This window comes from Zonotrichia albicollis, chromosome 11 (assembly GCF_047830755.1).
Source record: "Zonotrichia albicollis isolate bZonAlb1 chromosome 11, bZonAlb1.hap1, whole genome shotgun sequence".
In the NCBI taxonomy this organism is placed as follows: domain Eukaryota; kingdom Metazoa; phylum Chordata; class Aves; order Passeriformes; family Passerellidae; genus Zonotrichia; species Zonotrichia albicollis.
In genome coordinates this window covers 11,749,914-11,775,558 of record NC_133829.1, presented here as the reverse complement: position 1 = coordinate 11,775,558, position 25,645 = coordinate 11,749,914, and the positions used below count along the sequence as shown (strand labels likewise).

Below are 25,645 nucleotides of genomic sequence, written 5' to 3'. Positions count from 1 at the left end.
CTCTCACGGCCCCGCCCGTCCCCTCAGCGGCACCGGCTGCTCCCTCCCGGCCGGAGAACGAAAGGCTCTCGTATAAACACAAGGGTTTCAAAAAACTCTGTACAGTACTAAAAACAGCAAACAAACAAAACCCCGAAGCCACAACAAGAATACAGTACTTTAATCATCCAAAGATTAGTAACTGTTTTACAATCTGACAGCTTATAGTGCTGATATGCTAAAATACTCAATACCTGCTTCCCCAATGGAAATCTAACTCGAACACTTGCTCGTTTGTAGCTTACAAACGCAGGATTACTCAAGTTGCAGAGAGAGTGAGGCTATTTCTTTAAAATACAAGAGTAAATAGGTAATTGCTCTGAAATATTATGTTTCCATGCTTAGCTTGGAACCAACAGAATCAACATATGCAGTCATTTGATTTCTGCATTAAGCAGGAAAAACAATCAGTAAGAAAACAGAAAACAGTATCTCTTTCAGAAAAAGCCCTTGTGTTTATGGTAACTGGCTATCACAGTAATACCACCCCTGCACTCACAATCAGTGAAATCATACACAGGATCTCACTCGATGGCATTACATCAGTGCTCACTTTGTTTGTTGAGACTGTTGAAGATTCCCGGCTGCAGACTGAATTTCTTCATTTATTCCAAAAAGGATACACACTGCAGGCACAAAAGTGATTGCTGTTAACTGTTCCATGCACCACACTAAAGGTCTTGCAACAATGTGGATGATTAGACCCTTCTGATTGAAAAAATTTGTTTTCCATGCCCAGCCTGTCAGGTATCTGTCCTGAAAGTCACAAGCAGTCAAATTTTTAGCTGTTGTCTACAGAGTTAAACCATTTAACTATCATTTGTGACAGGACAGCTGAGAGCTGAAACTTAAATGGCTCTGCCTTTGATTGGAATATAATAATTAAAACAGCCAAACTTGATTAAGTAAAAGCAGGAAAGGGATTTGGACTATTATTTCCATAATCCAGACTTTCAGTTTTCTCCTTCATTTTCAAGTAGGAGATAACTGCCTAATCTTTTTAGGTAGTGATATAACAAGTCATCATAGAATCCCAATAAATGAATAGATTCTGTGAATATGCAGCCCTTCAACAAAGGAAGGAAGACATTACAGCCTGTTTTTTGACACAAAATGATAATGGTGCTAGCAAATCAAAAGTAAAGTGCAGCTTTAGGCAACTCAGCACATGGCATGCTTTGGCCATCTTTGTACAGCACTGTCTGTCTGTAAAAATACACTTAACTTCTGATTGTATGCATATTGTATTAGAACTATTTCAAAGTTTATTTCAAAATCTAAAAGGTTCCTGAAAATTTACAAAACCCCAAACGAAAAGAAGCCCTTTTTGTTACTCATCAGAACACTTCACGTGTTGTTGTGAGGTTACAGTAAGTGTAGTCTTTGGTTTTAACTGAACTGATTCCAACTTGGTTTTCAGAGCACATATTTATTTGTAATTCTAATAAAACACTGATCTAAAAGTAGAGGGAAAAAAAGTTCTTCCATGAGTATAAACCAGTTATATACAACCTCACTAAAGGCACTATAGTTCAAAATTCTCTGTACAGTTGCAGTAAAACACCTCCAGAATAAAGTCTGTCTTTAAAGATCCAAACCAAGACTTGCAGCAAATTACAGTGTGGGCACAGTGTCAGAGACTTGCTCTGTTTTTACAGTATATACAACCTGATGCAAAATTCTCAGTCCAATATGTTTTCTACACATAAATGCTCACCACATTATGACCTTTGGATGAAAACAGTTGTCAGTTGAATTCTCTGTTGCTATAAATACAGCCAAGCAGTCCTGTAGAACATTTTTGCGAACTCAAAGCAAACTAGTACAAGACAGTCCAAACAGACCTACACCCAAAAGTTTCTAGATTTGCACATTTCAAGTGTACTGTGATTATGTACAGAAGTTGAAGTGATTCTTGTTGCCTTATTAGTTTGCTTACAGAACTTTAAACACTTCAACAATGACTACGCCCTAGAGACTTGACACTACATATTGGTTTGGTTTTGCATGTCTTAGGTAGTGTTTCAACATCAAGACAGATACAGAATGGAAAAACCCTTTCTTAAAAGTGTTACTTCATTATTGAAAACTGTTGGATTTGTATGAAGTACAAATAGCTTAATGTAATGTAACTTAGGCCAGTGGTCTTACAGTTAAGGCTGCTTTTCCTTATAGTTATGCAGAATTTTAAATATGAATGTCCATTACTTCTAGAGAAATTGATACTTATGAATGTAGATAACAATTTTTAAACAAAGAATATAAACTAAATAATGCTGATGAACACATGAAATCAGTCTAAAAATGTATTCAGTTTAGATACAGAGCAAGATACAGTTATGGGACCTTTAGAAAAAGACTTTAAGGATTTAGATGTAACAGAAAAACTGTCGTTTTGCAAGACTCCAGAATTTTTTCCTTATTTTCTAAGGCTTCCATTTTTGTATTAGTCCCTCTAATTCCTTGGGACAAGTCCTTAGCCAATGTATTTTTGTTTGGCTTGAAAGGATGTCTTTGAACTTGATTACAGTATCAAGAACAAATAAAAAATAAACTAGTAGAATTACAAATAACATTGCTGTAAAAGATTTCTCTTCAGTGCAGATGAACAAAGCTGAACAGCTCAACATGAGTGCAGCTGCTGGGTGAAGAATCCCTTTTCTCTAGAGCATTGTTGTCAGGAATATACACAACACACCCCTCCTGGTAAATACACACCCCCAGATTTTCTTACAAACATTTCAGCTGGGTCAGTATCTGCCCAACCATCTTAAAAGTCCCATTCTTTGACTACATACAATTATACCATTGATTTGCAATTACATTTTTAGTAGAAAGCACAGCCAAAGTCTTGAAATACAAAAAAAATTTCTTAGAAAAACCCTATCAAAACCTATGGTACAGAGACTGGCACAGTTGCTGTGTCTCCATCCATCCCAAAACCGTGCTGCATACCAGCAGGTGATTCTATTCTTTGCTTTAAAAGGAAGGGGGTTTCCAGTCTTTTCCCTTCTAACCAGGTCAGTGTAGTCCAAGGCTGCTGAAGCCCACGGCGCTGCCCGTGCTGACTCCACAGTTCTGGCAGCAGCTTTGCTAATTGTCCCCTTCAACTCTTCTCTTCCGAACTGCAGCAAGGAGACAAGAAAGAGAAGGTTTGCTATGTTAGCATTTTAACTGGTTTTTTGTGTTTCTGTCACATGAACAGTTACTTTGTCACATGAAGTACCATAAATTAAGTTAGCTAACACTTAGCATTAGACAGCAATTTAAGCAAATAAGCGGAGCTTATTGCCTTATTCACAAACAGTTGCAAATATTTCCAAGGAAGGACTTGTGGGAAACATTAATCATCTTATGTCTGATAAGCAGACTTAACCAGGATTCTTTTTTTACAGTTTTTGCAGTTTTTTAGAGGTGAATTTCATTTACATGGCTTCAAAAGAAACACTACAAGTGCTTCATGGTATATCTAACACAATTTATACACACACAGATGTTACAATCAACAGCCTGAAACTTTCCATTTATTAATAAAAACATTCAATTGTCAGAAAATGCAAGAGCAATAAAAATTTATGATTAAAATAACTAAAAGCTCACATGTTATTAAGATTTGAGAATATGCGATACTGACCGAATGACTTGAGTTTTCCTCAACATTTGTATTATTTTTAATGCTTTCTTTTCACACTATCAAATTATGTTTCCCTTTTCTGTGCAGACAAAGCAAATGGCACTAAAAGTCTTATAGGACACATAAAAGACTGAATATAAAGGACATCTCCATTTTGTTTAAAAAAGTGAAGCAAACATCTATATAAGAAGAAACAATGCATTCTCAAATTCACTCAATGGAAAGTAGGTGGCAAAAGTTATTCATACCTGCTTTCATCAAACTGCAAGAACAGATGAAAAGAATTTCCAGCCCTAGACTTCTCCAATCATGCAGTTAAAAGTACACAAAGAACAGAGAAGTGGCACAACACAGTGTTAGCAAGGAAAAAGAAAAAGATGTAGAGTTTTTGTAGAAGGAACATACAAAGAGAGAAATTAGAGACTTCAAACATCTTGGTTTCAGTGCTCAATACCCAAGTGGGTACTCAGAGTAACCGTCTCTGTAGCTTCAGGGCTGGACAGATGAAAAGATATTTGCAGAAACTTTTACTCGCATACTCCAGACTAAGAAAGCAAAGGAAAAAAGGCAGGATATCAATAGAAGCATAGATTTTGAACAGTCAAGCACTAATAAGAGAAATACTGATAGAGGAAACCTTAGAAAGCTGTGAGACACCTGAAGCATTATGATAAAAAACCCAACTGGTTTAGAATCTATTTTGAGAAACAGATATGCAGTGTCTGAGTGCCTTTCTTATCTCTCTGTGCTCTAGTCTAGTTACTCATCCATATCTTTCAGAGCTGTTCTCCTCCACTTTAACCTTTATTCAGAGTGGAATCAGATCTTTAAACCAAATTCCAATTTCCTGTGTCATTCCCTCTAATATATTCCTTAACTACCACTACTACTACTAAACTGCCTGGCCCCTTTTCACACTGATGAGAGGTTACCACAAAGCATCTAAACCAAAAAGATTTAATTAAATAGAATTTTAAAATGAAGTTCCACTTGAATAGATGGACATTATTTTGTAGCTGAGTGCCTCAAGTATTTGACATTATTATACAAATGATTTCCGTTCATATGCTATGTTATTAACCACTTTTCTACTGATCCATTTAATTAGGATTCTAACTGATGAGCTCCAACAAACCTGACTGCAGCAAATAAAGATGCCACTGCTATCAGCGACTTGTGCATGAACAGAACCACCAAGGGAGAGATTACCCAGTCACATGACAATATGTTCAGTTTCCTTGCTCAAGCAATCCCAGTGACATTTGGATTCTGGCACTGAACAGAACATCCTACACTGTTAGTTTCAAGTACTGATTTTAAAGAGGAAATTAATCTTATCTGAATACAACTGAACAAAACTCTTGTTTTCATTCCCTTTGCCACAACTCACATGAAATTTTAATGCTCTTGTTCTAGACTATGCTAAAAATTCTCACCTCATGAACACCCTGCAACAAAACGGAAAACATCAAGCAGCAACAAAAAAGTAGGAGTAAAGCACAGGAGAAAACTGAAACTGATCTACTAATCTTGTGCTATCCTGGTTTGGTCAAGAGAGAAGGGGAATAACCCCTTTAAAGCCTGTGCCCCACACCCAGTCAATGAATAATGACAGGTCTTACCCAAATCATTGTTTTTTGTGATAGCTGCAGCTGCCCTGGCTCGAGGTCCCTGTTGTGTGAAATGGTATCCAAACTTGAGGATCTTGTTGTTTTCTTCAAGCATCTTGGCAATTTCTACTTCTGCAGCTGTGCCCAACTGCTGCCTCTGTTAAAGTAAAAGGTACACAAAGACAACAGAGCTTAGGTGTGTTCATCTTGAAAGAGATCCAAATACTTTCCCCATATCAGTCAATAAACACTCGGCTTCATTCTAGTTAATCTAATAGGCAGAAGGTCATAAAATACATATGTACACTTTAAAGCACAAGGAAGCACAGAAATCAACCTCAGCTGGATTCTTCTGACAATCTTAAGGACAACTGTTGATGGTGTTAAGATAATTAAACATAAAATATTTGAAGTGTTTATCACAAGCTGTCTTGTAAAAACATTCAGTCAATTAGGATTGGCTGGGTTTAGCTATGGTATCACCACCACCTCACTTACCTGATTATCAATTTTGATCTCTGTCAACGTTTCATTGTCTTTCAGTGCATCAACCAATGCCAGAATTCCAACTCCAGTGATGAAGTTTGATTCTATGTTCAAACTTTTTAATTTTGTGTTTCGTCTCAGCATATCTGCAAGAGCCTTTGAATATAAGAAAGCATCATTAAACTTCTGAATTTTGCTGCAGTACCTCATAGGACACAGCAATAACCACTTCCACTAACTAGTTCCATGGAACCACCAAGTTCAGAGATGCAATGTGTAACTTTGCAAGCTTTCATTTACTGAGACTGAGATGACTCTTTAGCCAGGCATTATCTACATTTCCTTCTTAAGTAGCATTCAGTCAAGAGAAGGCCTGTCTTTATCTTGTTACAAACTAAAAAGCTACATAGAATATAAATGGTCTGAAATTAGCATATTGGACCAGTTCCATTTTGTAAGCCTTCACAGCACACAACGAGCAATGCAGGCTGCTAAGCAAAGGCCAAAGAAAGGGCATTAGTCAACTGAGAGGAGAATTAGATATGGTTAATTTGTAAACAGGAGATCTGACTTGGAAAGTGCTTTTGTCTACAGATTTGGTAGGAAAAGGTAAAATTCAAAGCTCTAAGCACAGTAGCAGCATGTAGCTAAAGGCACTTTTATAACTGATGTTATTTCTGAGAAAGGAAGAAAACAGGAATGGCTAACCACTGAGTTTACTGGCAGAAAAACTCTGAATTTTTTTTCTACCAAGTCACAATACAAAAAATGCAACAAAAACACACCTGAGGAAAGGGGCCTTTATGGATTTTTATTATGTTTTAGTTCTGCTGAAAAGAAACTTTTTAATTGATCCAAACCCAAAGCTTTCAAATGCTCATTTGTTCATTTAATGGAGTCTTTCAAACTAGTTGCTTTTTTTTCTAATTTGAATTTAAAACAAGTGCAAAGGATTGTCCTGGCAAAACAATTAGTTTTGTTTTCTTAAGTCTTTATTTGTAATTAAATAAGGTACAGCTTTAATTCAACATAGAAAAAAACAACCTGACAATAAGTTATATTTAAGTTTCAAGCTAGATATTTTGACTAATATTATGCTTTTTATACCAATATTTTAAGTCAATTTTTGGTAGCAGGGAGATAAAGAAACAAGTATTTTACAAATTCAACTAAAACTCTAGTTAGTTGAAAAATATTACAGGTGTTTTTTTTAAGTCCTCAAATGTGCTTCCTGCAAATTAATTTTGAATGAACTACTGGCTACTGGAATGAACAGCAGGCACGAAACAACTAGGAAAGAAAGGGAAAAAGGAAGAAGGTTAGCAAAATGAAAAATAAGGGAAAGGCACTGGAATAAAGAATTCTCCCTCACACATCTCAAGCATTGCTGCATATTAAATCACTAGTAATCATTTACCAACTTAGATACAACAAAGGTTTGTTAAAGAAAACATAATTTACAGTGTAGCAGAATGGAAACATTTTTATTCCTGATCATTTAAACTGGGTTAAATTCAATCCCTTACCATTGCCTTTCCATCCTAACTTCCCTTGCACCCCACTTAAAGCTATTATTGAGAGTACTTACAACAGCAACAGGATCATTGCTTCGAGTGGCTGCCAGGCTGAAATTCTTCACATGTGTGTTGGTTTCTAAGGCTTTTGCAAATTCTTTCAGTGTTGGAATTGGTATGTTCTTGAATTAAAAATAGCATTTCACTCTCTTGAGACACACAAGTTTATCCCCTCCCCCCAACTTCTCCCACCATCTTATTCTCTTTACAGCAAAATGCCCTACAATATTAACCACCATGGTCTCCAGCAGTCTCACAGTGAAGACCTACCCTAAGATGCAATGGCTGCAGGAGTCACCAATTCTATAAAGCAATCATTTATACGGAACAGTAGCAACCAAGCTTAAAAGGAATAATTTTAAAGAATTAATTAGGGTAGCAAATATCTCAGTTTATTGTATCTGTTGCCTTTTTAAGCAGTTACTTTGGCTAGCATGTACCTGTTACACAGTATTCTTAAACCATGGGTTTTATTTCCCCAATTTAGTAAGGGGAACAAGCAGCCCTGGTTGCTGGCAAGGCTGTCTCTGGTGTCTGCACTGCAAGTCAGGGGTGCTGCAGTTCTGGTTTCTTTCAAGCAAATATACAAAAGCTTGTCATGTGTAAAAACACAACTGTGTTTTTACATATGACTTAGGAGCAGAAGCTGCCCTAACTTCCACCAGCCCTTTTGTACAAGAATCAGAAGGATTAAAGGCACAAATATCCCTTTACTTGCAATAGAAACTGAGGGCACATTGCTTCATCAAGGACAAAGGATTCAGCAAAGTAGTTAACTCCATGATAATGAGCTGCTGGAACTGCTGCCAGCTTGGCAGCAACAGAAATCTGGGCTGGCAGTGAGAAACTCTAAGACTTTTTAAATACACATTTGGCAAGAGAAACCAAGATGGCTTATTGGTTTAGCTGCAGGTTCTGAGCTTATACACACTGCAACATTCAGCAGAAAGATTGCTGTACTTAGAATAAGCCTATCATGCTCTCTTAGACAGTTTTGCAGCTAAAAGTGTCTTCTACTGATAAAAAACAGCATATTTACTGCAGCCTTCATGTAATTACCTTAATGTTATTTAGATTAACTTCAACAAGACGAGAATCGTTATCTTTAATCCTTTGCAGTGTCTCCTCCACATTTGTAGGATTTGGTGGTTCATCAAAAACAGGCAACATTTTTTCACCTTTTACTATATCTGAAAAGAAAGGCATTTAAATGTAATCAAACAAGTTGCACACATTCATTGTGAATAAATTATACACATACTCAATATTTCCTGTATTTAAAGATCATTTTATCAGTATTTACATCTCTCCCCCACCAAAAAAGCATACCATCCTCTCCTGACCATATTTTCATAAAGTTCAATTCTTTTCAATTTCAAATGTCCTCACAGCCTTTCTGCTTTTTTTTTTCCAGAAAGCACATAGGAGTTGAATTACAAACACAAATATAAAACCTAAGAACCAACACACACAATGCATGCTTATGCCTATTTTGTCACCAAAAATGACTTAAATGCAGAGGACACTTTAGTGTATATATTTCACATATTTCTTTTGCATATGCATTTATTTCAATTGCACTCTTGCCAGAACTCAATTAGCAATGTTATGGGCATACACATTTCCAGACTAAGGCTGGACAGTCTAAAAGAATGTTGGTGAATGCTATAGGAACTGTGTGCAGTACAGAGAATTGATTTTTCTAGCACTTGTGTACACACTTACTTGAGAAGCTGTCTTTGTCAATCCCATTACTGCTTCCTACTACATCACAGAACTGATTGTTTGTTATCAAGTTGGACATTCCCAGTATTGCTGAAAAAGAAAAAAAAATAGCAAAAACCAGTTTTTACGGTTCCTGACTAATTCAGCTCAGATGCAGGGTTCCTTCAAATAACAAAACCTGATGTTTGTACAATACTTATCAGTACAAAAACCCATTCAATATCTTAATTATTTGAAAAAAGTAGAAAAAATAATTAATTATAGACATTTTAGTTAACTTTCACATCTTAGAAAGTTCTGACTTTACCAGGTTCAAGCACCAACATTAAAAAGTGCAGCTCAATCACAAAAATGAAGCTTTAGGAATACAGGCACATCCAAAAACATTGTTATACACAAGAAAAAGCGGTTACATACACAGCAAAACCCAGCTAGTCTGAGGAATGGACTTAAAGGTTTTGAGTTTAAACATCAGGAATCTTTTGCAGGCCAAAATAATTAACTTCCTCACAAATGATCACAAATCAACAAAGCGAAACACTTCAAGCAAACTGGCAAACAACATAATCTGGCTTCTATCACAACTACAACAGCCTGTAGTCAGATCAATACACCATCACATTAATTATAGATCTTCCTTCTCTAAATATGTGCCAGCCCATCCATCCTTCAAAAAATCCTCACCTGCGAGGTCACCCAGTTCTGTGTCTGTGGCACTGGTCAGGGCTTCCTCCAGTTCTGGATCAAGAGAGAATTTTTCTTCTGGGAAAGACTGTACAGGCTTTTGCTTGGGGATAAATATTTTCCCTGGAGTAAACAAAATGGAAAGTCTGATGTTACTTTGTATTATATCACTACTTATGTTTCAAATACTATGTTCTTAAAGAATACTTATTACATTTAGTGAACACCAGGAGAACCACAGACAACATAAAGGATTCTTCTGCTGTTGCAAGTCAGAGATGAGGAAAGAGTATAAACAAGAATAAATTTCCAGGAGTCTGGATCATGATTCCAACCTTATTTGCTTCTCCTAAGGATTAGACAGTTAACATAAAGACCTGGATTATACATTTTGAACAGTCTAGAAGGACTGTAAGAAAGATTTAGTATCACTAGAGAAAGCTGAGTTTCCTCTCAAGGGAAAAAGGGTCCCAGGCAGAACTGCAATGGGAATGTGTCAGAGAGAGAATATCACAGAGTTATCTGAGATCACACACCTGACCATTCACTGCAGTTTTTAAACCATACACAAAATTTCTGATTTCAGATGTTAACCTAAGTTCTGAAGCAAAAAACCAAAGCTGAGTGAGAAAGCCATGGTTTGTGAACAGCCCAAAACATGGTAGATTTCTTTGCCAGTGACACTGTTTTCTAAAATGATACTTAGAAAGGTTATCAAAATTCAATGGCAAAAGAACCAGGAGTAATATTACATTCTGCACCAACCTTTAGGTTATTACAGGCAGGTACTGGGAAAACTTATTTTAGAAGGCATGAATTAGGTAGAGGTCTGTGTAGTTACCATAATTCCTGCATGCACCTTTAGGGTAGGAAATGAGAATATGAGAAAGTCTTTCTAACAGTTCAGCTGTGAATGGTTTAGAACTGGTTCTTCAAACAAAGAAGTCTTCCAAGTTGCCTGAGCTATCTGCAGAAAGAGCAATGGAAAAGGAGTTCCAGCTCCCTTTTGTTATTTCCTGGGGTAGGAAGTGGTGTTGATAATCACCCTATGAAGTCTCAGTCCTAATTCAGGAGCCCACCCTCTGCCATACCCATAGCTATAAAAAGTATTTCCACAGAGGAATCATCGCAGTCCCAATGTCTCAGTTACCGTGCTAGTAGGTGGAGTTTAGCATCACTAAACCCAAAATCATGTATTCCATATCTTCTCTAGGTTACAGCAGTTTGTGGTCATTTCCTTTTAAAGGAAGTGAATGCATTCCTACTAGCACAGATTACAGAGAGGCACACCAGGTTTTTCTCTGACAACACAGTCTGATGACCAAGAGCTGTTGCTAGCAACACGGTATCTTTGTTCCTGGGTTGCTATCTCTTTGGAAACTTGTATAAATGGTCATTATCCATATTTAGAAGCAGAAAACAAACTTCCTTACATAACTCTACTGATTCCAAACAGTAGTTAAGTACAGCTGACATTCATTACCTCAGATTTGATGGACAGTGCAAAAGAAATTGTTGGTGATTCAGGATTAAAAGAAAACCTTCAGAAATTATACATTTCTTCTTCATAAATTGAAGGCTTATGTAGCAATTGTTTCAGGTTGTTTTGATATAAATGATGCAATGCATTTCTATAATTTTATTTTACCAGCATCACCTACTGGGGAGAGATTAACCTTTAAGTTAAACTGTAGTTTAGAGAAGAGAATGTTTGACAAGCTTTTCACCAATCCATGAAACACTCTGAGCAGTATACACATGATCTAAAGCCTTTCAGCAGCTATGTTTGTGTTCTTTTCCCTCAGTAATACGGGCTAGTAAAAATGTGAGGATTTTGGAGTACAAGGAAGGAGGACAGTGGGATTCGAGCACCTGAGCCTTAGTTCAGCCATCCTATTTGCAGCATCAGTGCAGCAGGAAGAGACCAGGAAAAATAAATTAACCTCAATTAAAAGCAGCTTGAAAAAAATGTATTTTAACCTGATTCATCCTTCTAATTCATCCCACAGTGCTCATGAAAAGAGAACTACTTTTCCTGATGTTGCTGTTCAGTAATTCTTAAATTCATAGGTTAGAAATGTCTGGTTCAAATATTTGCTTCCTAAGAGTAATAAAAACTTATCCATACGTGCCTTTCTTTAGAAAACCTAAAGAGAGTGAGAAGTATAATCAGTTTTTACTAAAGTAAAAATGTTGAAAGCCACTGCCCTCCAGAAATGTTCACTGCAGCCAACTCCAGTCACATGAGCTGGGTCAGGAGCAGTTTTTGTTATAAAGCAAGTCACACCCTTGTGTATATAATTTCTCATTCACTGGCTTCTTTTTGTCCTAGAACAGAAATCAGAGTTTTACAATGCACATACAAAAGTAGATCCTTCCCCACTCCCTTCTAGCAATGAACTTACTTCCAGAAGGGTAAGACCCCTGTGTCTCTGGGGACAGTGATCTCACTCCAGGCCTGCTGCCAATAGAGTTCAGCAAGTCCCTTCCCCCTCCTAATGCAAGCTTTAAATAAAACCAAAAACCACTACACATCTGTGCAGCTTGCCTGGCCCTCAAGTGGAACATTTCCAAATAGCAGGGATTTGATTACATGAAGGAACATGACCGCTCCCTTACAGCCAGCCAGGATAATGCAAAGATGAAGCAATACAACATGAAGAGGCAAATTTCAGGGACGTTCACATCATTTTTGTAATACATACAGGCAGGTGTTCCATGTCTTTCAGCTACATGCTGGATGATGCACATCCAGGATTAAGTCAGAGGCCTCCTCTGCTGCAGAATGAACTTTCAGTTCAAGTTCCACCCAGCTGCATTGCTCTAAAGGCAGGAACACTGGATGGTGTTTACGGAAGTGCCCTGGACATTTCCCACACAGATGCACAGGATTTAAGGTGGGACTCAGTACCTTGCAGAAATCAGGTCTGTTCAGTGGGGCCATGCACTGCACATTGCTGGTACTATTCTCACACACCCCACACTAACAGGCAGCCACACCTAGCACAGCAGAAGAAAGTCTAAATTCCACTTTTAGGGTACTCCATTTGGAAAAACAAATCAAGTGCTACCTGAGGACATCTGAATACAAGCTTTTCTCATCACAGGCCTCATGAAGAGAAGTGAGCAACATCTGATGCATTCCTTACATCTTGTGTTCCTTTAACTTTGCTTAGTTCAGAAATTTATCTAATCCACACTTCATCAATCTCCAGTTCGTAGCATGTAACAGACATAGGTTTATCAATTCCCTTGTAAGCACAATTTCATACTAATGTTTCTAATTCAACTTACAAGTGAGTTCCTCAATGTCCTAGTGCAGAAGCAGAGCTGTTATCTGCTATCTGATCTGATTACAGGCCACAGAGCAGTAAATTAGAAAACTGTTTTACATTAAAGCTGGAGTATCACATGTTATTTTGTTCTAGTGCTCTTGTATGGAGAATATCAATTTGACAAGCTGCTTCTGCAAATATCCTACAGGATATTAGCTTCACTTCACAACATGTAACACACTTCCTTTAAAGACTTGAGAATGATTGAATGGCAAACAAATAACACAGCATCCCAAATCCTGCTGCAACAGAAGGCAATGGTGATCTGGAGCAACAACTGAGCAGGGTGCCAACAGAAGAGCTTTAGTTTCAGTAGTAGTTTCAGCTGCAGTTTCACTGTTTTCTGGGTGACAGAGAAGGGGAAAAACCAAACCAAGCCTAAAGCAGAGGTTACATGAACTGTAAATCTAGATAGAACAAACACACCCCAGCAGGAATGCAAAGGGAAGAGAGAGCCACAATTAGAAGAGTGCAAAGGCTGGAAAGGCAAAGCTTTGCTTACACAGCACTTAGCTCATGCCTTGCACTATACAGCACAAAGTGCATTACTATCTCAGATATGTCTTTATCTCAGCAGCAATAATTGTCTTCTTCTGCTGTTCCAGGAGGAGGAGGAGGAGCATTGGTCAGAGTCTGTCAGATGAGTGGAACACACTTGAGGGCAACAGCCTTCAGTGCTGAGGCCTTGCTTTACTGCCTGGATGAGAGCTCCTTCTCCTTGCAGTATGCCCTGGGAAATCTTTATGACATACTTCCATACACACATTGAGACAAAGCTAGTTCTGTTGCAATTTTACCACACTGATCTCATGAATCTATTGAACAATGGTTTACTGTATGGTTCAACACTTAATTGGAATAGAATGTGACTTAAATCCTTAAAATCGTTTTTTAAAACAAAGTTTTTAAGGATGCTTTTAGAAACAAAATCAAGGCACTGGGAAAATGGAATACAGTATAATTTAGGGATAAAACATTGCATTTCTTTAGCATTGTTCATTTCACCACAGCAGGACACTTTACATTATTTCAGATCTTCCACATGCCATAGCACAAAATAAATGAGGTTCCAAAGACCTGGAGCAATTACATCATCTATCACTGAAAGACTAGCAATGATATTTTAATAACATGTTACCCCAAATTTAGGTACTTGGGGCATCTGGAAGAGAGTCTTTTCCTTCACACTCTAGTAGGAAAACAAGGTTACCAGAATCAGTAGCAAGACAGGATATTTAAAATTAATCTAGGGTAAGCTTCTTTGATAAATCTGCAGACCAAATCACCATGCAGGACATCAGTTCTACTAAAATAGAAAAAGGAAAGAGAAGGGTAGATTTTTCCTCCTTTTGCTCCATGAAATGAATAATTGGAACAAGTTAGAGCAAGGAGACAAGCCAGGGACACAGAAATATTTTAGCAAATTCTGACCCAACAAATGGCACCAAAAAAAAACCAGCTGCAGTTTCAATCCATCTCTCTCCTCCCAATACCTCTGGAACTGAAGGTTATATTTGTCACATTTCTCCTAAATTAACAGGAAAATCAAGCAAGATTTTCACCTACCCTTCTTCCACAATTTGTTATTGTTTCTTCATAACATGCATTTCTAGATGAAGTGAAAAATTATAACCCAGTTCAGTTGTCTGTTGGTCTGTTTTAATATTATCAAAAAACACATTAGGATACAAGCCCTCTATAACAAAAAGCATCCTACTCAAGTATTAATTACCCTGTATGCCCTTTCCAAGTTCTCCATCTAGATCAATATCATAATTTCTTGACTTAAATGATTAAATTATTTACAATTGCCATTTTTGTGCAAAATGGCAACAAATGCAACAGCAGGTCAAATTTGCACCATAATACTTTCATGAGGGGAAAAGAAAAGGTTATCCCTCACCTACTCCAACATGAGCTTGACCTTCTTGCCTCCTTCCCACTCAAGAGAGCATCAATTTGGATACTAAACATTTGTTTTAATGAATGTTTAGTTTTAATGAAAGTAATCTACATTTCACTTTTGTATTATTTTCTCTTCTCCTACAGCACTCAAATAAATGACAGAAGTCACTAAACAGCAACTATTTTTTATGAGATACAGGAAATTTTACTACACTGGTATGACTCATTGCAACATGCAGACAGACTATTTAGTAATACTTTATTACATAAAGGAAATGACATTTGATCTTTCTTAACCAAGCTCTGCATTACAGCTGGACCCTTCTGTTTCTCTGCAAGATTCTCACAGATTTTATCTACCCAAGCAAATACTTTTACATGTGCATGTAGACGTAAGCTGGCTTTAGAGAGCCATCTATGTGAAAGGAGCACTAGCAGTCAGCAGAAAATGCAGTGTTAGAGCACATCCTCCTTGCCCAGCTCACTCACAGGATTCAAGGATTCCCCAATCACCTGTGAGCCCCAAATATACTGAACTCAGTCACTCTTAGCCATCAGTCTGTCTCCAGCACAGCCTGGCAGATGTGTCAGGAGAGCAGCAGGAGCCAGGCACAGCTGAACACAACATGAACAGGTCCTTGGCAGCAGCAGGGGTGCCACCAGGGCCCTGCTGCTGTGGGTGCCTCTGCCTTCCACAGTGAATACATTGCACTGTCCTGCACTTGGTTACTCCTGAAGGTTCAGTCACCAAACTCCCATTCTGCTGTCAGCAAAGAGTGCCACAGTTATCTCTCAACACAAAGGGAGCTGAACTACAAAATAAAGCAAAAATGCTCTGTGAAGGAAGTCCCTCATACATGGTGCAGCACACTGCAAAGTCACAATCTATCTATTCTTCAAGAAAAAAGGGAGGCACCAGCATTGTCAGGTAAAACTATCTGGCACAGGAAGAGAAAATGCATTTTCTCAAACAAAATTTTCACCAAATAGACCCCATAATCATATACACAATCTCAGTGGATGAATGAAGACTCAATTCTGAAATAAGCAATGATTCACATCAGAGAATTAAGTAGAATTAAAGGGTTTCAAACCCTTAAGAAAAGACCACAAACCACTGCCAGATTTCAAAACTTGTAATGTTAACTATATAATTAGCCAGGAGTAACTATGCAATCTTATTAAACCCTTTAGTAAGGATGCTAGAAAAACACCATGACTGCATACACCACTCGTATGGCCTTGTCAGCCTACACGATCTTCAAACATTACTGTCTACCACAACATCATTCAAGTTCTCCAATCCAACACAGGGTTACAAAGGTTGCTGTCTGTATTCAGCACAAGGCACAAGCCACAGGCACCATGACAGCACTTGTCATTATTGACATAAATCAAAGTTAGCTCTTACTTTGGAGGATATCATGCCCATCAGAACTTTGCAATCTATGATAAAATCTCTGAGTCTTATTTCCTTCCTGTGCTACACACAAAGAGCACACCAGCCCCAGCAGCACAAATGCCTGAACAGGAAACCTCCTGGCCCTGCACAGCAGCAGCCTTTGGAAATGCTGTGAGTTAGAAGCATTACAGCTTCCAGTGCTTCAACCAAATTCGGTTCACAGTAGTTCTGGCTCCTTCACTTCAGAGATTTCACAATCACTCACATGGGAAGGGGTGCTGTTACCTTTCTTTTCCCTTGTGAAAGGCACATAGTCCTCCCTGTCCTTGTACTCCAGCGCCTGCTTCTCCAGGTATGCCAGGAGCCGCTCCCTGTCGAAGGGAGCCGAGGCCTTCTTGGCAGTCTGGTCCTTCTGCCGGAAGCCTGCGGGCAGCAGCGCGTTCTGCAAAACAAATGGAGCACAGCTCACAAAGTCTGCCTGAGCACCTGCTCAGTTTCATTTCCCACTTCCTCCTCACTCCCTGTGAGTTCAGCCCTGATACATCATCTTTTGTAGGCAATCTTTGATCCCCCTGCCAACTTCCTTTTTGTTGGGAGGGAAGGACACAAGGTAATCTAGACGTGGAGAATATAATGAAAATACAGCACACTGTGCTCTCAGGAGGATAGGAGCAATTCTTTAAGTGCAATAGCTCCCAGCATTCAATTTGCCAGTTGCTTTGCATTTCTTTGCTAGAATCAGCACTGCTTAAATGAGCAGTACTAAATAAAACTCAGCTATTTACAGTTTAGACATTCAGCAAGAGACTATTTCCTCTGTCACTTACATCCATGTGATTTTAAGTCTTTAAGACAACTGACTCCACTATTATTTTAACACAGTATTTCTGGTTTTGACCTGACTCAAGGTGGGATGTTTCTTTGCTAATATCAACATATTTCAACAAAGAGAAAATAAAAGGATGTTAGTACAGCATGACCAGAATGTATAGGAATTCTGACTGCCATGAAAGACAACCAGTCCCTTCTGCCAGTTCTCCTCTGTTAAAACATCCATAAAGTCAAAGGCATTTAACGTATCAGTAACACCTTGCAGTGCAACAAAACATAATCATGTTCATGATCATAATATTCTGAACTGATCCCTGCACATCAAGATTAAACTAATCCTGGTTTTATTACAGCAAAACCAGAGAGAACCATGAGGTGAAAACACAAATCTTGAAGTCTGAAATTAGCTCCAATATCTGCAGAGGACAACTCAGCACTTTGCAGCAGAAAGCTGTAATATTCTTTTTTCAGTATCCCATGCTGACATAATTCAGGAGCTTAACAATTACTTGTCTTCTCTTCACAAAGTCAGCATGAGGACAGGAATAGATATAAGCTACCAGATACAGGACCAGGACTCATTAGAAGAAGTTGGCATCCTCCTATTCCCACCAAACTCCACAGCAGAAGTAATAAACAAACATGGATGCAAAAGGGCTGTTTACCAGACAGCACTGGAAACAGGGAAGTTAAACAGGCCTTTCTAAATAAACTTTCTATTCAAGAACATGAACAACAGCAATTCTTATTTATAAATCAATCCCGGAAAGCTCCTCCTTATGTCTCCTTGGCTGCAGTTGTCCACCTTGCAAACAGGAAATAAGCACTATATACACATATATATCTGTGAAATCATCAGCAGGCTATGAAAAAAACCCTGTACAAATTATATTGTACAAAGTCTCAATTCATTTTAGACTAGTAATGGAACAAATGAAAAAAAATAAAACTTCCTTGGCTAATGCCTACCTCGGGGTCAAGATCATCCAAAACAGTTTCCAGTTGTTTCAGCTCTTCTTCCGAAAGTTTGCCAAGAATTTCATCCTCATCCAGATCTTTGTACTTGTCCAAGTCCTTTCGAAATGGGAGCGTCATGACTTGGGCAGTAGCAAGTTGCTCAAGCACTTCAAAGCCAAGTCTTAGTTCTTATCCAGATCTGTGAAAAACTTTAAAAAAGAAATAAGCAGAGTTAAGGTAACTATCCCAACCACAAAGCACCTTCAGCCTCAACGTACATCTGTGAAAGGAAAGCTTTGTCACCCAGTGCTGGTACCTGTTACTCAACAGCTGACAAGGAGCACCTGGAAGCTGTGCTTCTTCACCGTCCCACCATGCCTTCGTCCATCAGTAATCAAACTATATCTAATTAAGCTATATCTATTTTCAAATCAAACTCAATACCCAATCCTCTTGACAAGAACACCAAAGCCATAATTCCCACAGAGCAGGGCAGGAGAGAGGTGATCCCACCATTTATGAGTCCAGTTTAACACCTTAATTTTTTACACATAATGAAGCCAAAAAAAGAGTTAAGATGCTCCACATTTATTGTTGCTACAGCAGTTCAAGGGCACTTCAGGATAACTTCCTATAAACAAGGTAATTGGTTATTACTGACTCATACCCTTGCATATTACCTACAGAGGAAACAAAGGAAGTTTGCCTCCAAGTTAATTATAGCACTACCATTAAAACAACATTCTGTTCTGTCCAAGGAAAATTACAATAGCTTGATGAAAAGCATAGGAAATACAGCTTCTAAGTGGCAGCACTCCAGTCAATCCTATGACCATAAAAACCCTGAAATTTAAAAGAAAAAATAAAAAAAAAAATAAAGAATAAGCTGGTCACTAAATGTTATATTTAGAGGAAACCAGGGTCCTTTAAAATGTACAGTCTCTACAGCACTTCTCACTGACAAGGAGAGGGCAGGGAACATCTTTTCTAACAGCCACAATTTTTGATGGAAAAAACAGTTAATCCCATCAGTGTTCTAGCAGACAAGCTGTTTCCTCTCATTTTTCTGAAACAAGTTCTAGGACTCTCCTTTTGTTCAGCCAAATTCTCGCTTGAAGCTGACCACACAGACAAAGAAAAGGTAATTGTGATGAGTCTCTGTAAATAAGCAAGAGTCCATAAGGCGTTTGGGAAGCAAAAGCTAAATGTATACATTCCTGTTCATTAGTCTCCTTAAACCCTTGTTTTGGCTGTACTGAAATACTCAACACAGGCCAGGCACACAGTAAAAATATTTTTTTCTCCAGTAGCCCCTATCTGAGGACAGATGCTCACACCATAAATACAAGTGCATTGCTTCAAATCCACACTTACAGTGTCCTTCAAAACCAGATCAATTTAGTCCCTGCCTCTTCAGCAGCAGGAAAAGGCAGGCTGTATATACATACATGCTATACCAGGGAATCCTTCACACAGGATTCCTCCACCTCAGTTGTTTACATCCAGAAAGGTCTCCCTGGCTGCCACAGTTACATATGGTGACATTTTAATTCAGAGACACTGAACAGACCTGAGCACACAGAGGTTCATCCACACCATTCAGTCAAGTGTACCTGTAAAATTAACCTGGTTTTAACAATTGCCTTTGCGAGAACAGTGAATTTCCAGGTCCTATCAACATATACACCTGAATGAGGAATATATTCAGCTATTTTCAGGATGTCTGCTTTTAAAAAATTATTGCTTTTAAGAAACGAACAGAAGAGCTTTATTGTGAACTACAGTTGACACTGATGGGACCAAAGCTGACCTTCGTAAGGATCTCTCAAACATAAGGAGGAATTCTGCTTTTTGTGGTAAATTACATCAAAAGAACTCTGGCTTCCTCTGAACTAAACCAAATCATGCTGCAAGAGCCCAGGCCTTTTGCAAAAGGCTACAGAGCTAGGGCCATCCAAGTTATTGGCTGCAGAAAATGCAGAGAGTAGCACACCTATGTTTTCCTAAGTTCCAAAAGTAATTAAAGGAGTGACTCTGTGGCCCAGAGAGCCACCTCCTACAGTTTTCATAGTCTGGCAGTATTTGTTTCTCCAGGTGCAAGCAGCTGATGGACAATTAGCTGATGCCACACAATCTGCATGTGAACTTCTCATTCCTGGAGCCTTAATGTTCTGCCCTTCCTTACAGTTCAAGCCATTACACAGGATCACAGGAGAAAAACATTTCCTGCAGCTCATTACACATTGCTCTTTGTGACCAGGCTGCCCTGCACCAAGACACTGCTATTTACCACATTTCTGCATGTCCATTTGCATTCAAATATTAAAAGGTGCAGTTTTAACAGGTAATTATAAGGAGCAGAATGGTTAGTAAGCTGCAGAATAATGCTGCCCTTACTCTGAAAGAGACTTGCACTGCATAACCATACATTATCTTCATCAACATCATCTGTTTTTCCTCTCCATTAATTGCCACAAAATGTTGTCATCCAGAATTAATTACATTTTATTTACTGCATTGGGATATTCTGTATTGGAAAACTACTCATCCTTTGTAATACATTCATTAATTTTCAGGTCACAGCCCTTAGTCTCACTTGTTTGTATACAACCAAAGAAGTCAAGGCAAACCCTCAGGTACAGCGTTCACACACACAAACACACACAAAAGTGAAAAATAAAGCAGCAGAACAAAAAAACCCAGTTTCTGTAACTGAGGCCTGGGAAATACAAATTTAAAGAGTTTTGGACATATTTTCTAATACCTATCAGGGATTTTTTTTTAAATAATGTGAGACACCTTTAGGTTGTATGATGGTAGCACTGGTGAGCACACTGAGATTGCCTGGCAACGACTCTCAAACATTCCCTACAAAAGCAAACACACCATATACAACACTTGCATACAACATGCTAAAAATCAGGTTTTAAAACATAGTGTAAGGAATTCTCATTGCCTAAAAAGGGCATAAAGGCCAGCTAAAGCCCTAATCTAATCAAACAAGCCTTTCACCTCCCATTAAACACACTTAGTGCTCTATTTGCTTTCCATCACTTGCTGTAGCAGTTCAGCATAGACACATGCATAACAAACTACAAGCTTTTAGAAGGAGCAGTTACTTGGCCTGAGTATATTTGTGGCACAGTATATATACACACACATATATATATATAGATATGTATATGTGTGTTCTTAATGCAAAATCATGGGAAAAACTGTAACCATCAATTTTGGCTTTGCAAATACTTTGCCCTTTTTTCATGAGCACAGCTAGTTTACTTTCAAGTATCCTTCTTAGCTTTACCATGAAAACATTGCATAAAAGTCCAAAGAGTTAATATTCTTTCTCAGATATATAACTGTAACATGAAGTTCTTCACTCCAGCAACTTCACAGTCACATTTAGAGAAACTGAAAGAAAGCCATCACTTCTAGTCCATCAAATGTCAATTCCCTGTTTGTTAAGCAGAGGAGAAGCTGAAAATCAGAAAGGCAGAAATTCTGCTGGACGTCACAGAGAAAAAAACTTGCCATTATCCCAGGCCTGGGAAATCAATGAAGAACTAAAGAAATGAGAAAACAGCAGTAACTTTGTGTCATTGTATATGCCATTACCTGAATAACCACTTGAAAGACTGACAAACAACTTTCACACATTTCTTATGCACAAGTCAAAATACTTTTTCTCCCTTCCTCTCTGAAAGTATATTTTTAAAAACCAGAAGATTCTAAAAACAGCAAGCTTCCAATTATCTTTCAAAAACTCCACCCCTTACCCCCCCTGAAATTTCTGTTTTATTCAAAAACATAATTTCTTGGGAGGCAAACAGGAGAAACTCTTTAGATATAACTTGCCCACAGGAAACAACAGTGTTGTTAAAGTTCACTGTAAATGGCTTCCGTGACTTGGATTTGAAAATAGAAGCAACATCATGAAAAACAAACTGAGCTGGGTTTGGCCAGCACAGTCAGAGCTCACTTTAATCTCATTTGTTCCTCATGAGCCTCCTTCCCCCAGCCTCTGGGTGACCCCAGCAGAGCAGGGGGCTCTGGAGCAGGGGGTGTGCAGGGCTGTCAGCATTCCTGCACCACGCAGGGCCCCAGACCCTCCCAGCTGCTTGGAGCAGCCAAAGCTGAGCATTTCCCCAGGGAACCCCTGTGATGGCAACAATTCTATTTTCCAGTGTGCAAGATTGTACAGAGCTCTTTATGAAGAATGTACTGCACTTGAAAGAGCTATCTTTACTTACTAAAGCAAGGAGAAAAATGAGTAAATATAAATATTACCATCATCCCAGCAGGTTCCTTGGGATATTTTTGTAATGCCTCATAAGTCTGCTGAACAGCCCAATGTCTTTCTTAGCAGAAAGCTTTTAGAAACCCACCTGAGGCTTCCAAAGCCCCAGGCTGGGGTAGGGCACAGGATCAGGGCTGTCCTGCCCCGGGAAGGAGCAGAGATCCCCCAGTCCAGGGCTCATGGAGCAGCAGGTGGCAGCTCGCCTTTGCCCACACTTCTCCTCAGGGTAAACCGTGTTTTCCAGGCGGGAACACACAACTATTCTGGGCTATTTTCCTAGAAAAGCAAGCCCAAGGCTTCATTCTGTTCAAAGAGACAATTCACTGAGCTTTATACATGGCAAACGGAGCTTCTCTAATTTCACATTTGTCCACACAGTGACGCAGGGAGTGGTGGGGGACAGGCAGCTACTGCAGAGTAACTACACACACCATGCGGATGCTTCCATAGTGAAGGAAATCTGAACACATCTGTGTTTCCAGTTCCTGCAAGCTCCTCCTGTGTATCAGAGGGCACCTGCAACCAAAGCCCACTTTGCTCTTTTATAAATCCAGTGTACACAGAACTGGGACACAGCTCTCCTGCAGACAGGGTGCTCTGAGTGATGGCCAAGCTGCCAAGCTGGCATTGTCCCATAAAAACTTACTCCTGTGTGCCTGTTGCTGAATGCATTGCAGGGCTAAAGAGACATACCCAGTGAGCCCCAAGAAGTTCCTCAGTCACGAATCACCACTCCAGCTGTCCATTCTCCCTCCCAACATGCAGGAAGCTACTAATTGGCTAGGATGAGGGATGTTTAGGCATAACTTTTTCCAGAAAATACCTGGATGTTCTTCAATAGAAACCTGCTGCCCATTAATATACAGTATCTGCTCCTGGAGGAATTGCCTGCTGGTGTCTTAGTCAAAAAGAAATTTCAGATGCAAGCTACCTGAATGTTTATTGAAACTTACAAGCCTGGAACAGAACAGCAGAAGAAATTTAATTCATTTCCATTCTATTACTTCAGGAAAACAACTGAGTACAAGTCAATTTCAGATCCTCCCTTACATCACTGGCTGCTTTCAATCTCTCCACACCTGACACCGTAGCCAAACTTTAGTTATGAGGATTGATCCAACACATTGCAGCAAACTTTAAGTACACGGCAACCTCCCTGGAACATCGCTTATTTCAACACGACCCGCAGAGCGCCAGGCTCTCAGAGCAGGGCCCCGAAAGCTCCGTGCAGCTCCCGGGACAAGCCCCGGGCAGGGCCGCACGGGGGGCTCGGGGAGCGCCGGCCCGGTGTCGGTGCACGGTCGCACGCCGCCCCGGAAAGGCATCCATCCCTCCGCCACCGAGCGCGGGGAGCCGAGCGCGGGGCGAGCCATGGAAACACACGCAGCAAACTGAAAGCATTACGGGCACCAGCTCTACAGGAGAAGTTTCCCCAGAAAACTTCTGCGTCTTCGGGCTGCTCAGCAGAGCGGGGCGCTGGCTGAACACCCAGCCCAGCCCCGCAGCTCCCCCAGCCCCGTGCCCACCGCCCGGGCAGGCCCCGCTGTCGAGCCCGCCGTCGCCCCGGCCGGAACCCCCCGCTCCCCAGCACCAGCGGGGCTCCGGGCCCCGTGAGCCGCCGGGGTCCGGCCGGGCGGGCTCAACCCAGCCCTGTCTTCCTCCACCCACCGGGCTCCCGCCGCGGCGGGCGGAGGGCTCTGCCCGCCCGAGCCCAGTCCAGCTCCGCCCGGCACCCCCGTCCCGTCCCGTCCCGCCGTAGCCGCTCTCCTCACCCCGCCGGCCGCCGCTCCCCGCTCGCCCAGCCCGATCAGCGGCGCCGCGCCTGCGCCCCGCGCACGCCGGGAGCCGCCGAGCCGCCCGCGCCTGCGCGTGAGTGAGGGCGGGGCCCCTGGGAGCGGCGGGCCCTGCGCGGGGCCGGTCCCGCTCCCGATACCGGTCCAGGTGCCTCTCCAGGTACCCGCCCGGGCCATGGAGGTGCTCAAGGGCAGGTTGGACGGGCTGTGCAAGGTGCCCCTGTCCGGCAGGGCGCTGGATCGAGGTGATCCGCGGGGTCCCTTGTGAGGCAGCCCGTGCCCCTGGGCTGTGTGGCGGCCCCTCCGCACGGCACACCGCCCGTGTTCTACCCCTCGCGGGGCAAAGCGCCGGGGCCGCCCCGCTCATGGGACCCTTCTCAGCCCTCCGCGGCCTTGCAGATCTCTCTTGTAGCTTCTTTCTTCCTTTGGCCCCTTCAGGATCCTCTTCTCCTCTGCCCACACCTTGTTTCTTCTCTGTTGAAAGCATGCAGCTTCCCCTGTGCGCTGTCAGGCAGGGCACCGCGCAGAGGCCTGCAGGGCCCCGTCACCCCCTGACCCGCAGCGGAGCACGTACGGGGACACGTGTCTGCTCCTGGCGAGCTCCGGGCCAGAGCTCCTCCTGTTGGCACCGGGCGGGCGGGATCCGAGCACCAAGGTGCCCAATGTGCTTAGGTGTGTGCTTAATCATCAGGATTTTGAGGATGTTTCAGCTACCGACTAAGCACCATCTGTTAGTAAACAATATTCTGGATACAGTTGTTTTAAGGTTTATAATGTAACTAGAAGACCTGGACAGCAGTGGAAGTTTCAGTGGTGCTGAAACAGTGCACATGCACAGTAAGAGCAGAGGCAGCACAGAGCTCCTCACTGCTGGTCACAGAGCTGAGCACAGCAGGAAAAAAAGCCTGCAACATAATCCTAAACTGATTAAAACATACTATACTTACTCTCCACAGTGCTGATGTGGTAAAAATGAAGACTATTGGTTCCAAGTATGAGGTTTGAGACAGAAATGTCTTCCTGCCTAGGGAATTTGCATGGCCATGCCTTACACCTTTCAGCCTGTTCCTGTGGCATGCCTGCCAGCTGGGCCCCAGACTTCAAATACCATCTGTTCTGTGTCTCACCTTCCACACCCACAAAATGAAAGTTGTGGTTTAGTTGGATATCTGCTGCAAATTAACTGGGACAGATAAGATATTTATTATTAGTGTTGCTACCATAGCAAATGCAGTGCCTAAATTGAAATGCATTTATTCAGGATTTTTTGTGCTAAGGATGTAGAATGGTTCACAGGAAGCAAGTCTGGATGAAATAACAGAGGACTTGACAATTGTGTTATTTAATGTTTTACTGTACCTTACCTTATAAAA

At 40.6% G+C, this 25,645-nt stretch overlaps 1 protein-coding gene across 3 annotated transcripts; it reads right to left on the bottom strand.

The window, feature by feature from the left end:
- Nucleotides 1-136: 136 nt before the first annotated feature.
- Nucleotides 137-24,404, bottom strand: LOC102063582 (tropomodulin-3). Of its 3 annotated transcripts, none has more exons than XR_012582155.1 (11): nt 24,252-24,404; nt 18,195-18,391; nt 16,680-16,836; nt 9,753-9,875; nt 9,069-9,158; nt 8,403-8,533; nt 7,358-7,465; nt 5,782-5,925; nt 5,296-5,440; nt 4,079-4,218; nt 137-3,164 (listed from the first exon to the last, which is right to left on the bottom strand). XR_012582155.1 is itself a non-coding variant. In XM_074549352.1 (10 exons), the coding sequence occupies exons 2-10, from the start codon at nt 18,318-18,320 to the stop codon at nt 3,133-3,135; spliced, it is 1,056 nt and encodes a 351-aa protein (XP_074405453.1). In that variant the 5' UTR covers nt 18,321-18,391; nt 24,252-24,404; the 3' UTR covers nt 137-3,132. The 3 variants fall into 3 exon arrangements, 1 of the variants encoding a protein (XP_074405453.1); XR_012582156.1 differs by lacking the exon at nt 24,252-24,404 and adding an exon at nt 24,148-24,238; XM_074549352.1 differs by lacking the exon at nt 4,079-4,218.
- Between the last annotated feature and the right edge of the window lie 1,241 nt (nt 24,405-25,645).